This window comes from Furipterus horrens, unplaced genomic scaffold, assembly GCF_987537825.1.
Source record: "Furipterus horrens unplaced genomic scaffold, mFurHor1.1.pri manual_scaffold_5, whole genome shotgun sequence".
In the NCBI taxonomy this organism is placed as follows: domain Eukaryota; kingdom Metazoa; phylum Chordata; class Mammalia; order Chiroptera; family Furipteridae; genus Furipterus; species Furipterus horrens.
Window position 1 is genome coordinate 54253465 of NW_028327175.1, and position 16256 is coordinate 54269720.

General features: G+C 34.6%; 1 protein-coding gene across 2 annotated transcripts in view; it reads right to left on the bottom strand.

Annotated features, from left to right (window-relative positions):
* The window catches only part of EDIL3 (EGF like and discoidin domains 3), a 405479-nt gene that overhangs the window by 242625 nt on the left and 146598 nt on the right, over window positions 1-16256 (bottom strand). Inside the window, exon 3 of one of the 2 annotated variants that reach the window (XM_090278986.1) lies at window positions 4738-4767. The exons of the other annotated variant lie outside the window; for it this stretch is intronic. Within the exon in view, the coding sequence (XP_090135112.1) occupies window positions 4738-4767 (30 nt within the window). The remainder of the gene's footprint in view (window positions 1-4737; window positions 4768-16256) is intronic. 2 annotated transcript variants of the gene reach the window in all.

Consider the following 16256-nt stretch of genomic DNA (forward strand, 5'->3'; position numbering starts at 1 on the left):
AAACATATGAAGTACACTATAGCTTTTGAAGTTTTCTATTTTAACTGATTCTTAAAAAGATTTTATCATTTACATTCATCTGGAAATTTCATTTTTTTAATCATAAATTTTCTTATGAGTTAATCCAGTACTAATAGCTATTTTTATATAAACCCAAATGCAGCCCCTTTCTTTGATATTAAGAAACAATTAAAGTAACTAATTAATTATTTAAAGAAAGAAAAATTAAACTTTGTTTTTAGATAATATTAACAAAAACAGTTAATTTGTGATTTTGACTATTGCCACTGATTTCTGTGTAGCTACAAGCACTCCACTGTGTCATTTTCTGACTTTTATCTTATTCAACATTTTTCATTTTACCCCTTTTTTTATTATTGTTTCAAAATTGTATTGGGGGAACATTGGCTAATAAAATTATATAGATTTCAAGAGTATGATTTGATGACACATCATCTGTATATTGTAGTGTGTGTTCACCACCCAAAATCAAATCTTCCAATTTTTCTTGCCATTGTTTTAATTCCCATAGTGATTTTATCAAATATTTTATCAAATATTTCTAGAGAATTTAAATAACTAATAAGATAAAATAAATTAAATGAAATGAGGAAATGTATATATTAATAAGCTTGATTTAATATACCTTATAGTGAATAAATTAAATTCCATGTAGTGTATTCATTTGTAAATTTTTCTAATGTAAATGTCCTAATTTTTCAAATGGCACAGGCAAAAGTATTGCTATAATCTGTTTATGAAACCTCTCACTATTATAAAATTTAAATAATGATAAATGATCTTTGGATTTGTGCAACATGAGATAATCAGCCATTGAGTTAATTTTATTAAAGAATGTTATTTTATGAAATTTAATCTTAATGAGATACCTTTCAAAAGTTGGAAACTGATCTGCATTTCATACCCACAGATACAAATATACAAACACATTCTCAATATTTGCAAATCTTTGTTTTTGAGTACATATTTATTATACTAAGTCTGATGAATTCAGTAGCACAGTTCTGTAACTATAAAAAATAACTGATGTTGTAATCTCATAAATTCTGAAGAAAATTTCAAAAGGGAGTTTTGAAATATTATTTGAGCAATAACAACATAATTGGATTACATTTATCACCTCTAAAGGTGATTCATTTGGAGGCACAGTATCTGTTATGGCAGCTTTAAAAATATGAATCTCATTAGTTTGTAATTAGATCTTGGGATATAACCTAGTTTGGAGGAATTTCTTGTTTGTTTAGTTCATAGATGTGTTTTTACACTCAATGAAATAAGTTGTCTAAGATTTAACTAAGATGAAAGAAGCTTTTTTTAGTTAAAGAAACAGGTTTTAGGTGAAACTGCCCTAGCAACTCAGTCACTAAAGGGCATGTTCCTTTAGGCTAATGCATCTCATCTGAACATTCAGAGCTGAAAAAGATGCTCCACATTCAGCAAGGGGTTATAGCTCCATGAGGAGAAATGCAGATGTGACATATTATGCAACTTCTCTAGAAATTGACACAAAAAATGCACTTGATTTTTGCATGACAATTTAGAAGTTCAAATGAGAAGAAAAAGGCTTGTTTGAAAAATAGTTCAAGACCCAATGAAATATAAAAATGGACTAAAGAGAATCATATGAGAAGAGAGAGAAGGGTCACTTTTTTGTTTTTGTTTTTATTAAGTATATATATTTTTTTTCGTTATGCTATTACAGTTGTTCCAATTATTTTCCCTTTGCCCCCCTCCACCTTTCCTCCAGCAATTCCCCATGTTAGTTCATATAAGTTCTCTGGCTTTACCCTTTCCTATACTATTTTTAACATACCCCTGTCTATTTTGTACCAACCAATTATGCTTCTTAATCCCTGCACCATTCCCCGCTTTCTCCCCTTTCCCTCTCCCAGCTGATGCAGTTACTCGTTCTGGTTGTTTGCTTAGTTTGTTTCTGATTTTTAGATTCAGTTGTTGATAGTTGTGAATTTGTTGTCATCTTAATGTTCATAGTTTTGATATTCTTTTTCTCAAGTCCCCTTAACATTTCATATAATAAAGGTTTGGTGATGATGAACTTTAGCTTTACCTTGTCTGGGAAACACTTTATCTTCCCTTCCTTTCTAACTGATAGCTTTGCTGGATAAAGTAATCTTGGTTGTAGGTCCTTGCTTTTCATCACTTTGAATACCTCTTGTTAGCCCCTTCTTGCTTGAAAACTTTCTTTGAGAAATTAGCTGATAGTCTTATAGAAATTTCTTTGTAAGTAACTCTTCTTTCTCTTGCTGCTTTTAAGATTTTGTTTTCATTTTTAACCTTTGGCATTTTAATTATGATGTGACTTGTTTGGGACACTGTGCTTCCTGGACTTGTATGTCTATTTCTTTCACCAAATTAGGGAAGTTTTTTCAAATAAGTGTTCAGTTTCTTGCTCTTCCTCTTCTCTTTCTGGTCCCCTATGATTCAGATGTTGTTATGTTTAAAGTTGTCCCAGAGGTGTCTAATCCTCTCTCTCTCTCTCTTTTTTTTTTTTTTTTTTTCAATTCCTGTTTCGTCTTTCTGTTCAGGGTGAATGTTTTTTTCTTCCTTTTGTTCCAAATAATTGATTTGAATCTTGGCTTCCTTCCCATCATTGTTGGTTCTCTGTATATTTTTCTTTATTTCACTTTGTATAACCTTCACTTTTTCCTTTACTTTGTGGCCATATTCAATCATTTCTCTGAGCATTCTGATCACCACTTTTTTGAACTCTGCATCTGATAGGCTGGCTATCTCTGTTTCATTTAGTTTTTTTTTTTTTGTTTGTTTTGTTTTGTTTTTTTCTGGGGTTTTATTCTATTGTTTCATTTGAGCCACATTTCTTTGCCTCCTTCATTTGGTAGTCTCCCTGTTTTTGTTTTTGTGTATTGGGTAGAGCTTCTTTGACTCCATGTCTTAGCAGTAGGGCCTGATGTAGTAGGTGTCCTGTAGGGTCTAGTGGCACAGCTCCCCTTATCATCCAAGTTGGGTGTGCCTTTTGTGTGAGCTGAGTACCCTCCTCTTGTAGTTGAGCCTTGGTTACTGTTGGCAGATCAATAGGAGGAATTTACCCAGGCCAATCCTCTGTAGGGACTGGTTGCAACCACTGACCACCAATCTTTCCCCTGTGGAGGATTGGATGTGCAGGAGCAGGGTGGTGGTGCTCTGACATGGTCTGTAGCTGTTTGGCATCAAGGTGACCAGAGGCCATTGTCTCTTTTCTAAACCCTCCCCGACAGAGTCAGCAAGCTAGTGTCATATCTATGACTCTGTCAACCTGCCTAACTCTGTTTGATTTGCCTTAGAGATCCCCAGAGACTCTACCCCACCCAAACTACAGGCCCACCTCTGCTGCTTTTCCACATGAATGGCTGGTTTTGGTTTATGCTTCCCAACTTTCTAAATCCTATCAAACAAGCAATAGCCAGCTTCAGTGAGCTCAAGGCCCAGCACTACTAGTAGCCATCTTAGATTCACTTCTTAGCTTCTCCTGGGAATCTCCAAATCCAGCACAAGTAGCAGCCATCTCAGATTGTTTTAGAGGTCAGTCAGTGTGCCCAGGGCAGGGGTTGAACTTGGCCTGCACCACTGGGAAACTCCAGGACCAGTGCACCCAGTGGACTTCTTTGTTTTAATGATGGCAGTCATAATAATTCTAAATATAAGGCAAATCAAATTATGCTCTATTGTAAAGAGAAGGAGTCCTATTATTTTGTAGCATTATAACACAAGTAAAACAACTAATATTTCATTAATTCTCTCAGTTATGTTTTCTGTCTTCTCAATTTTTTTCATATTCAAGATAAAACCTATTATTTTCTTTAAAAATAATTCTAAACAATTAGTCATGCTTATTGAATTATAATTAATCTACTAATTCTGTGTACCTGTGGGATAAAAGCAACCTAGATTTGTTATACAATATCCATATAGGATATTGTATAGTATCCTATACAGAAGCTTGCTAGGCCCATAATACTTAGACATTGCAAACATGTAATAAATCATTCACTCAGTAGTAGCATCCACTAGAGACCTACACCTTCAGATAAATCTTGTACATATTTATTTTTAAAATAATCATTTTAATTTACAATTTATACATTAACATTTTACTTTATTGTCCCCATTTTATTTTTTCCCTGCATTTCATCATTTTAGTTTCTTCTTCTCATTTTATAATTTTTGAATGTTTTAATTTTTTTCATTCTTTAATGTTAATGTGTTATGTTGCATTATGTTTTCCTCTGTTATTTCCTATTTCTATTTAAAACTCCAAAATTATTTAGTCTGGGATAATGAGTCAAGTAAAAATAAACAAATAATAAAACAGTGCCAGCCCTGGATGCTGTGGCTCAGTGGATTGAGCGTCAGCCTGTGAGCCAAGTGTCGCTGGTTCAATTCCCAGTGAGGGCACAGGACTAGGTTGCACATCAAGTCCCCAGTTGGGGGCGCATGAGAGGCAACCACACAGTGATGTTTCTCTCTCTCTCTTTCTCCTTTCCTCTCTCTCTAAAAATAAATAAATAGATAAACAAACAAACAAATAAATAATTTAAAAAATAACTTAAAAAAAAAAGGACCCAAATTAAAAAAGAAAAAACAAACAGTGCCAGTTTTTTGGTTGAAACCTTAAGATAAACACTTCAAAGGGTTCTGTCTCCATTATTAAGGTAATTAAATTGAGTAGGAATAATCTTTATGGAATAGGAACTTTACCTGCTGAAGTTGGTTCTTCTTCCTCTGATGCTATAGTGGGAGTTGGGGGGAGGAGAGAGAGAAAGAGATAAAGAGATTGATATTTCATATTTCTAAAAAATGACTATAAGCTCTTGACTTGTAATTGTGTGTATACATTAGAAATCTGTCGTTAGATAATTATATAATGACAGACTAATGAATATTTATATGAAATTAACATTTATATATTCATATTTAAAAATATGTATTAGAAAAAAACATTCAAATATCTAAATTTCATTTTTTATTTACTTTTGCAAATAAAATTGACCTTATTTTGCTTGTGTGTAATTACTATAATTATTATACATAATATTGTTTAAAATGTTATATACAGCAAGGTCTGTCCATAAAGTATCCATCCATGTACTATGAAAAATATATATTTATTGAAGAAGATACAAGAGACAAGAAACATTGTACATAAGACAATGATGCCTCAGTCTCCTTCAAAGTAGGCATGTTGGGACCTCCCAGTTCTCCCAGTGTCTCCTCTATTGTCCACTGTCCACAACACTGCAAAATCCTTTGTTAGAATTACCATCGGCTGCCCCATCATATTTTTCTGAATCTTATCAATGGTTTGAAATTCTTTTTCTTTCAAATGAGATTTTAATTTTGGGAAAAGCTGGAAGTTTAGGGCACCAAAACTAGGCTGTAGTGAGGCTGAGTCACCTGGGTGATTTGGTGTTTCCTCAAAAACATCTGTATAAGACATGATGCATGAGTGGACACATTGTCATGATGAAACTGCCAGTACCCCAACTGTTCTGAATCACCTGAATAGTTTCTGCAGAGGAACGTTCAAGCTTATTGCAAAATGTGATGCAAATTTATTGCTCTACTCACTCAGTCATTTTGAATGTTATGTCCACACAGCACACATGCTCATTCAATGGGCATCTACCGATCCCACTGACCAATACAGTAAAGTAATCATTGTTCACACATTCACATTCCAGTCTACTCTTCTTGGCTGCCAGCTTATATCTCTGGCACACAAACCATTCTCATTACGTTAACAATGGCTGGACTTTTTCCAGACAGATCTCAAACCTATAAATCCCTCTCTATAAACCACTCTGTGGGAATATTGAACCAGCAAAGAGGAATTAGAAGGCACTGTTGATAGTCAAAATATTGTTTTATGAGCTAGAACTTATAAATAAAATAGGAGTTTTTCAGCCTTAAAGTGACTCAGAATCATTTTGGATGTTGGCTAAGCATGAATATTCTTGTTCTCACCTCAGCCCCCATCACACATACACACACATCACACATACAAACACACTCACTTGTGTACCACATATTTCAGGGTTCAGTAGTGGTGATTCTTCAGCAAGGCCACAGAAACCTACATTTTAAAGGTACTCCAAGTGGCTTTGAACTAAGTGTTCCGTAGCCCAGACTTAGGTAAGCAGGTGTATTATGAAATCAATACAGCTTAATGTTAAAGGTGTGGTTCTCAACCCTAAATCTATATTAGAATGCCAAACTCTGGGCCTTACCTCAAATCAATTAAGTCAGAATCTTTTTCAGTCCCACTACCGTGTAGCCAGTATTGAGACATTACTAAGTGATATCAATATAAGGTAACATGAACTTTTAACTCAAAATGTAAATCACTTTTATTCCTGTTTTTAAATGGAGGGATTTTTGAGAGCCGCAAGACTCTGAGGGTAACAATCTATGGCTGGGTGTATATGTGGAGAATGGAGCATTATAAGTAAAATAATGAAAAAAAGGAAGTTTATCTAAAGCCATTTCACAGTTTTTCCTAGAATCACCTCATCACCTTTATACTAATACACACTTTGCAGGAGGTTTTTCTACCCTGTGCACAAGTATAGCTTACTCAGAATATTGCTGTGAAAATATAAGACACAGCCAGCACTATGTCATTTGATTCATGAAGTTTTAAAATAAAAATTTACTCAGCTGAATTGCTTATAAAGGAGCTTTGTTCCCAGGTGATTTGTTAATCAAGGTATCACTGTGCAACCAGTGAGCAGTCTCCACTCTTTTCCATTAAGGTTTCATCTGCACAGAGTACACATTAGACAAGGTTACTCTGTGTCCTGATGGTATTTTCCTCTCACACTATTTGGCTTGTCTCCTTGGCACATAAAGAAATGGAGAGAGCAAACACAGTTGGCATGCACAGTGTAGATAACATAAATATTTTAAAAGCTGTAAGCTTCTTTATCATGTTCAAAATATATCATAACATGTTCAAAGAGAAAAATTGTTGGTAGTTTCCAGGAATTCCCATTTAGGGAAATATTATAGGGGTTTGTAGAAGTGCTGATTTAGGTGGCTCATTGTTAGTAAATGCTTGGAGATTCAAAAATGGAAAGAAAAAAAAAAACAACTAGTCAGTTTATGTGTGTGAACTCAATTTATAAAGCAACTAATGAGATGAAAATGACTGTTACTTGATAGATGAAGATAATGTTGTTCAGAGTGACTGAGCAATTTGTCTAAGGTCAATTGCATTTGAGCTCGTGTCAGTTGACTTTAAAGCCAAACTTTTTTCATTATGTCTTATTGCACCACAAAGTGCTGGTTCCATATCCACTAAGAGAGAAAGTGAAAAAGGGAGAAATGGTTATGGGACCAGGTAGGGCTAGAGCTCTGATAATGTTAGTTGAACTTAAGCAGAAGGGAAACAAAACAAAAACAAAAACTGGATGTAGGGGCTGGGAGAGAAAACACTTTAAATATAGTTTTCTCTTGAAACTTCCCTCAGTCCCCTATAACCTAGGGACAGACATAGGCAGTTGAGATCCTGCCTATGTGGTCGAACAAAATATTCTAAGTAAGTGATGCCTAAGGAAGAAAGATTCAGTCTAGTATTTCATTTATCGGTTATACACTGTTAAGCAAGAAATTTTAGGGAAGAACTAACAAACACTGAAGCAAACCCAATCCCAGGTTCATAGGCGTACTAGCCATTAGAAGCGTCTGAAAACCAAAGCTTCAGGTGCAAGCACTGCTGTAATGTACACGTGAGCCTGCAATACCCGAAACCTTCTTTGTAACTGATAATACAAGCATACGCTGGGATTCATCAGCTTCAGAACTCATCAAACCCTGTACTCATCACATTTTGATGAAGAAAAATTATTTTTCAGTACTCAGTGCTTGCTTGGGACTCTTTAAACTTGCTAGAACTTGTACGAGTCACAGCCCCGCCACACAACAGAACATGCTTCATCCATCAGTACTCGGTTCTGGAATGAGTTGCCAACGAGTCTCGAGGTACCACCCTATTATAGTCAGCAGGTACGTAAGTCTGCAGATAATGCTATTTCTCTGAAACTTCTCCATAGTTGTGGTTCCCCATAACATGCAGATGTCAGTAACCAATATTCATACTGTTGTAATACGTGCATAAACACATGGACAAGCAAGCATACAAAGGTTAGTTTTGATATTAATTCACTGTCTCAGTTATCTCTCACAAAGATGGCTTTGTAGGCTAACTGTATTACCAAACAAACCATCATGAACTATTAACAGGTGGAAGCTAGAGCTCCAGAAGTACATATAAGCCTCATAATGGACATTAGTGGCCTATTTGGTAAGAGTGAATTGAAATATGTATCACAGAAGGTAATGCCAAACTATGCAAATGGTTCTTTACTCTTTATATATGCTTCTTAGAATTCTTGAAATCAGCAAATCAAATATGTGTGTGTGTGTGTGTGTGTGTGTGTGTGTGTGCGTGTGTGTGTGTGTGTGATAGGCAAGTTCCCCTAATCCTGGAAGTTAAAAATACATTCAGCAAGCAGAACAAAATAAACTAAAAAAGGATTCTGTATTGCTCTGCCTTGTCACAATGCAGAAGAATGTGTGAACATTTTGGTGATAGAAAAACAGGGATTAAAAATATATAGCAAATATACAGTAGTTAGCTAAGTGTGGGTCTTCCATTACCCATAAGGGAATAACCCTGGGTATTTGTTAAAATGCCCCAGACACACTGAATTTTAATTTTGGGTGTAGACCAGGTTTCTGTTTTTAAAAAGCTCAGCAGGTGACTGTTATGTTTGTTGCAGAGGGAAAGAACCATGGTTCTCATTGTTAGAACTGCAAGAATTAATTAGCAGGCTTATAAGAAACACTTTGCAATGTTTTCAGTGATTGCTTCTCCAGTTCTCAATGCTGTTTATCTTCAGGTTTATTGAAGTATCCACATCAACCCTGAGGGGAACAATGACTCCTCTTTCGAATTCAAGAGGAATTCTGTGAACTAAGTAAATCTGTTCCCCTTTCCTGACCACATGTATTGGTTTAGATAGGTACATGATCCATTTGGGGACAATAATTTGTAAGAACATGTTTGTGCTTGGGTGAAGAGAGGCTTTTGGAAAGGAGGACTTCTTATTTTTCTGAGAAGGTGTCTGGTAATAACCCTCTCTTTTTCTCCTTTAGATATGGACAAGAAAGTCTGTGGCCCCAGGAGAAGTTGGCAGACATCTTTCAGATATGATGGCAACCTCATTTAGAAAGAAGTAAATCCCACCCAAAGGCAGAGTGGAGAAACAGGAAGCCATTAGATTATTGATAATATTGTTGAGCCATTGAATCATACTATGACCCAACTCTGGACTCTAGTTCTAAGGAAAAATACTTCTTTATTGTTTATCTAGTTTTAGTGGAGTCTCTCTTATTTGCAGCCAAATGACATTCTGCTATAACTATAAGCATTTTTGTTGTTCCCCTTTAAAATATATTAGAATGTATAAAGAATTAGTTATCTCTGAGGCAGGTGAACCTGAAATATTGGATTGACCAAAAAGTCTGTATGATTTTTTTTCATAAAATAAACAACATATTTTTCATTTTCACCAATAACTTTATTGACTGGGATATTTTGAGTATGTTGGCTATCTCCTATATGGTATAATGTTGATTGTTTTCAATTAATGTCTCAATTTGGTTGCTATCAATTTCAACTGGTCTACCAAACCATGGAGCATTGCCCAGAGAGAAATTTCCAGCATAAAACTTCATACACCACTTTTGACAAGTTTGATCAGTCACACCACCTTCTCCATACACTGCACAAACCTTTTTTTTAATTTTGTATTTCATTTGCATTTTATCTTTCTTGAAATAATAAAGCATAATATGCTGAAAATGTTGCTTATTTTCTTCCATCTTCAATATTAAATGGCTACACAAAAATTTACCACCTTTGATACTTTTTTAAATGCATTCTGATATGACAGTTGTCACAATACAATCTAGCAAAATTGTTTCTAATGAAGGTAAAAACAATTAAGCAGTACTAGAGCTATGTTATGGAAAAAACATATGAACTTTTTGGCCAACCCAATACATACAACATTGAGCTACACTTTTAGAGAACAGCTGCGCTTTTAGATTTGCCATTGTGTTTTGATCTTAAATTTTAAACCCACATATACACCACTTATTTATCTTATTTTGGGGCTGGTCATCGTATTTCTGGACAGTCTGGCACTTTACATGCTCATGAACTGGGTTGGTGCTTGGGGGAAGGAGGAGAAGGCATCCTGTAGACTTTGTTCAGATTTATTTTGGTATCACTTTCCTTCCTTCCTTCTTTCCTTTCTTCCTCCCTCCTTCCCTCCTTCCCTCCATCCTTCTTTCCTCCCTCCCTCTCTCCCTTCCAATCTCCCTCCCTTTCTCCATTATTCCACAGGATCAACTGTCAAGTACAATTACTACCCAAACCTAATGGGATGTGTATTATCCTGATAATCATATGATATTAAGAAACACACAGTTAATCATGAACAACTTCTAGTATCTTTATGTGGCCTCAAAAATTTTTATACCTCTTGATTTTGTTTGTCTTATCATTGGTGTTTTAAGTAAACTTCTAACAACTTAGAAATTTCATCCATTCAAAATAATTCTATACCCAGTATGGTTCACCATCAAATAGGATAAGCTTATTGTGAAATATATAAAATATATTTCTTAGCATTAATATATATTTTATATATGGGTGTTACTCAATTCATATTGACTTAGGGATCATTTTGTTTGCTATAGTATAAATCTAGTTAATTATGCACCAACTATACTTTGCAAACATACAATTATCTATGTAATTCATTATTTCCATAAGCAAAGCAACAAAAAATATGTATTCTTGTGTTCTGACAATATTTTAGAATGTTTTTGTTCAACTGCAGTGCAGTAAAAATAACAATGACAATATTTATGCATGATTATTCATACCTGTCCAGATATTAAAAGCTATAATGTGTGTGTGTGTGATTACTAAGGAGTAAATTATCATTTCAAATTTGTGAACTCAGTCATTTAAGTAGGTTGTAGCTGATTCTGCTAGTATTCAAAAAAAGTATTTAGAGAGAGGTTTTGATTTACATGCTCTGTGTTTTATTGTTTGTTTCTTTGTTCATTTGTTTGTTCTTGGTCAATGGCCCAATGAAGACATGCCTCAGGACTTAAAAGTTGCTGTGATTAAATTCTTCCTCTGGAAAGCATGAAGAGGAATGTAAATCTCTCCTAGCCAAAAAATGCAGACAACATAGGATATGGTCAATTCTACACTCTCTGAATTGCAGATTATTTGGGTCACAGTGAAGAGCAGCAGACAATGTTTTCTGCATAGAAATGCTCCAAGAATTATGAAGTCTTCTCTATTCTATCAGTCTTTTACATGCATTTTGATTCCTGTATTGGGGTTGGATGATAACATATATTTGAGTACAGTTAATAAGATGCAATGCATAAAATATAATTATGTACACATATAGTTAGTGTATAAATATATATTTACACTTATGTTTGGTAGTCTCTCGCATTAGACTAAGAGTTGCATAAAGGCAGGTTTGTGCTTTTTTTGCTTACCATTATATCTCCAGATTTTAGAATAGTGCCTACAACACTGTAGGCTCAATATATAATTATTAAAAGAATAAAATGACAAAACAATATTTAAAACAGTCCTCAGAAGTTGATAATAGCAATTTTTAAGTCCTGTTACTCAATAAAATTCAGCTGCTTCATTATATGATATTACTTAATTTTTGAAAAAGAAAGTTCATATTGTTTTTTAAATTTCTTTTTATTTATAGCTTGAGAGAGAGAGAGGGGGGGGGTTTGTTGTTCCATTAATTTATGCATTCATCATTCATTGGTTGATTCCTGCATTGTCCTGACCAGGGATTGAACCCGTAACCTTGGTGTATGGGTATAACATTCTAACCAACTAAGCTACCTAGCCAGAGCAAGAAAACCTATATCTTAATCTATGTTTTAATTATATAAATCTATATGTAATTATATATGTAATAACTTATATAGTTCTATATAGAAACATAAATTTGATTTTCTTGGACAGGCAGGAAAAGAAATAATGGTTAAAAAGACATTTGATGATCATTTGATCATCTCAAGAAAACATAAGTCTGTGATTTTAAGCTAATTCAAAATCATCAAATGATAGTTTATTAATTAAATGGATTCATTAAAGTAGAACTGCAAAATGCACTTTCTATGTTTAGTGGTTATATAGCTCACACAGGTTTTATAAGCTACTTGTACTGTGAATCATTTTAACAGCAATTAACAATGCAATTGTGACTTTCTCATTTTAGAAAGAGGTATAGATGGGGAAATAATAAAGAATGAATGGATGTTTTAGTTTCAGTATTTTTTGCCACTGAATTTAAAAAAAATACAGATTACATCAGAGTACTGGAAGCTGGCCTACATTTATATCTCTGCTAGTATTAAAAAATACTTTGGGGACATGACTGGGACACATTTACCTACATAAAGGAAGCACTAAAGATTTTTAAGCTAAGTGATTTGACAGTACAAAGGCCTTATAGTTCACATTTCATGTATCTATTCAATTGTCGTCAAATACCTTTTGTTTATTCAATGTGCCTTCCCCCTCTATGGAAAGGCATCCTATCCTTGTGGACTAAGTTTAAGTCCCAGCACCCACAGTTCCTTAGGTCAGCCTCTAAATGTATATAGTTATCCTTTTCCAACTTCCAATGGCTTTTAAACTATAACTGAAAGATAGTTATAAAAAAAATGGCAAAATGTTTTCCAGTCTTGTTCCCAAAGCAGACATTATTCATTATTCTTCTTTCAAGAGGAATAATCAATTTTAATTTTGTACAGTGCATACTACTGGTGCTGAGTAAATACTTTTGGAAAGCAATGAGAAAATAAAGCCCTGTAAATAAACTTAATGACTGTTTTTATATTATTGTGAGCCATTAAAAGCAAAAACTGGATATGGAGCCTAAGGTATACAAAGAAAATTCATAGATGAACAGAAAGAAGAAACTTGTGAAGAATAAAGCAGATCGTAAGTTAACAAAAGTGCTCAAATTTATCAATTTCAATAAAATTAATTCATAATCGATTTGAAAATGTAATATAGGGAAAATTCTAATGTTGTGATGAGAGTGCTTTTTAATATGACTAGGAAAATCACAAAGCTGAGGTTACCTGTTCACCATATGTGAATTTTTACAGCAACTGACAGAAAGACACTGATACCATCAGGCTTATGTTCTGTGGGTTTCCGTTTATTTATGTGTGGGAGACTGCTCACATCAAACTCAGCTCATTCCTGTAAATCTGGACAAATGAGTTAATCTAAAAAGCAAATCTGTTAAAACCAAAAGAACAAAAAACTAAAAAGTAATGGGTAGATCAGCAACATTAGCACAAATCTCAGTGATGGCGTCCACTTAAGGAAACCACAGAAAATGTTAATGTCAGAAGAGATTTTATGACTAAGGATGTTGGCAAAAACCCATTGTTACAATGGGTTAAGGTTTGCATTAGAAAATAGAAGTATACTTACTAAATCATCTAAAGTAACAACTATAAAAACAACTCACCTCAAACTGACTTTTGAAGTAACATAATTTAAGTATCAGACTACATACAGGGTGGGGAAAATTAGGTTTATTGTTGTGAGTTTGCAAAATGCAGAGTTTATTCTCAGAGTATTATTGTATTATTTTCCATATGAGTAATTGTAAACCTATTTATAATAAAAAAAAGATTATATAATATATGGTGTTCCATGCCTTGCTTTTTCATTAATTTATTGCCCATTTCCCTATGTCAATATAATTAGTGACTATGGACAGTACTGAAAAATATTTTATTTTATGGAAATAATTTATTTAGCTAAGTCTCTACTGGGTGTCATGTGGATAGGTTCAGGGACTTCTCTCCTATAAATAATATTTCAAAGAATATCCAGACCCCATTTGAATAGTGTTAGAAACATGAAACAAAATAAATGGCCAAAGAATTTCATTACGTAAATAGGAGCCCATAATTCTAAACACAATATAAAATATTCACTTTTTATACATAAGCCTTTTAAATGAGACTGTTTTCTATGTCAGCAGCCTATCTTTAGTAATATTCTTCTTAAGTATATTGGACAATTTATATTTGCATCTTCTTCCTATGAGTGTTATTCTCTTGCAGTAGTTACTATTAATGGAGATCAAGTAAAACTTCCAGTGTCCCATGTCCACATAGTACAAGATACAGAGACATGGAAATTGCTGGGCTCTATTTTTGTGCAAAGCCGGCCTTAGACTAACAGATTCCCCTGCCCATAACCTTTTACACCACCAGATGTTTAAGGTCGAATACTGACTATTTTGTATCTTCTGGGATATAAATAACATAAACTTCAATATCTTTTTAAAAATAAGTGGTGACTAATTGAAGACAGAAATTTACTTTATTACAGACTATTGGCATCTAATGCATGTGTATGTGTGCATACAGAAGCAAGTCAGGGGGAGGAGGGGACTGGATGAAAGAAGGGGAAGGGATTAGCCAAAGAATATATATACATGACCCAGAGATACAGACAACAGTGTGGTGATGACCATATGGAAGGGGTGGGGTAGAGGCAGGATGCCTGTAGGCAAATGGGAGGGAAAGAGGGACATTTGTAATAGTGCCCACAATAAAAATAAAAAGTTTAAAAGATATGTTACAATTTTTTCAGCATGACATTTTTACTACTTTTGAAATTTGTGAAGCCTTTTGATAAAGTACTATTCTGTTTTCACTACTTACATTCCAAAGATGAATTCAGGAATCTTATGAAGGCTTTGAAATGACAGTTTCCCAAAAATAGATTCACGTATTTAGCTTAATTAAAATATGTATTGAAACTCAAAAGACAAAGGGAAAAAAAGTAGACTGGTCTAACTTGAAGGGAGCTCAGATATCTCTGGTGAATTGGGTTCTCTTTGGTCAGGTGGGATTTTTTAATGTAGTTTGAACTCATCCAAGTGTGGGGAACCACTCCTTGTGGTTTTGGGAATTGTAACCCCGGTGGTGAGCCAGACTTGCCAACCCCCCCCCCCCCCCAAAGACACACACACTGGGTTGTCGTTAAGTCTCAACAGAATATTGGAAGGCTGTTGGGAAGACATGACTGAAGGCCATTCAGAGAGTTTCCATGGTAATTGGATTTAAAGAATGCCTATTATGCTTTGAAGTTTGCTCTGCTTTTCTTATCTCTTAGTTTACTATAAACAATCTCTAGCAAGGAATGTATGAAACCTTGTACCTAATGCCAGTGTGGCATCAAGCTGTTTAATAGACCCTGACAGAGACTGGTCGCTGTGCCCTCTATATTGGTACTTGTAATCTGTAATTGACAACTGTAATCTAGGCGCCTAAATGTTATTGATGATTTATAAAATTTGACCTTGTATCTCCCATGCGTACCCTCCTCAATAAAAAGTATGAGAGATGGAGGTCTTGCACTTTCTCCACTAGAGGGAACAGCCACCTCCTCCCCCCTCCCCACAACAAAATACAGTGTCCTGGATAAGTTTGTTCTGCCCTGGTCGTGAAACTTCTGCTGGACAAAGTAGTTTCCAAGGGAGCAGGGGTGTTGGAGGTAGCTCCAGCTCACCCAAAGACATTTACTATGAGAGATAAAGCAGTCTCTGCTTGCCTGTATGAACACCACTAACCTAAAGTGCCACTAACTTATTCAACAATGAGTTAATGATTGCTCTAGAGGATTTTTTCCCTTCCTGTTGAAACAGAAATTAAAATTAAATGCTTTCTTTTCAGAACCATTAGGACCTTCTTGAAAAGAGTCAGTGTATCCACATTCAGGTGTTAATCAAATGACATTGACAATGTAATTTCCCTATCTACAAAACTTGTCTTGCTGAGCTAAATTTTTCCTTAATTGGAATGTCTTTAAAGAACTCAACTGATAAAAATGTGGACAAGTCTAACATTAAAACAATGAAATTGAATAAAGGTTCAGGGCTATTCAGGGAGGGCTCAAGCTCCATTCTTATCTTTGAAGATATTTTCAAGTTGTGAATGCACGCTCTTAACCTCTAGTCTTCCAGCTGTCAAGAAACAGTGTAGGGCCCTGACCAGGCAGTTCAGTTGGTTAGAGCATTGTCCGTGATACACCAAGGTATTCTTCCAATCTTCCACTT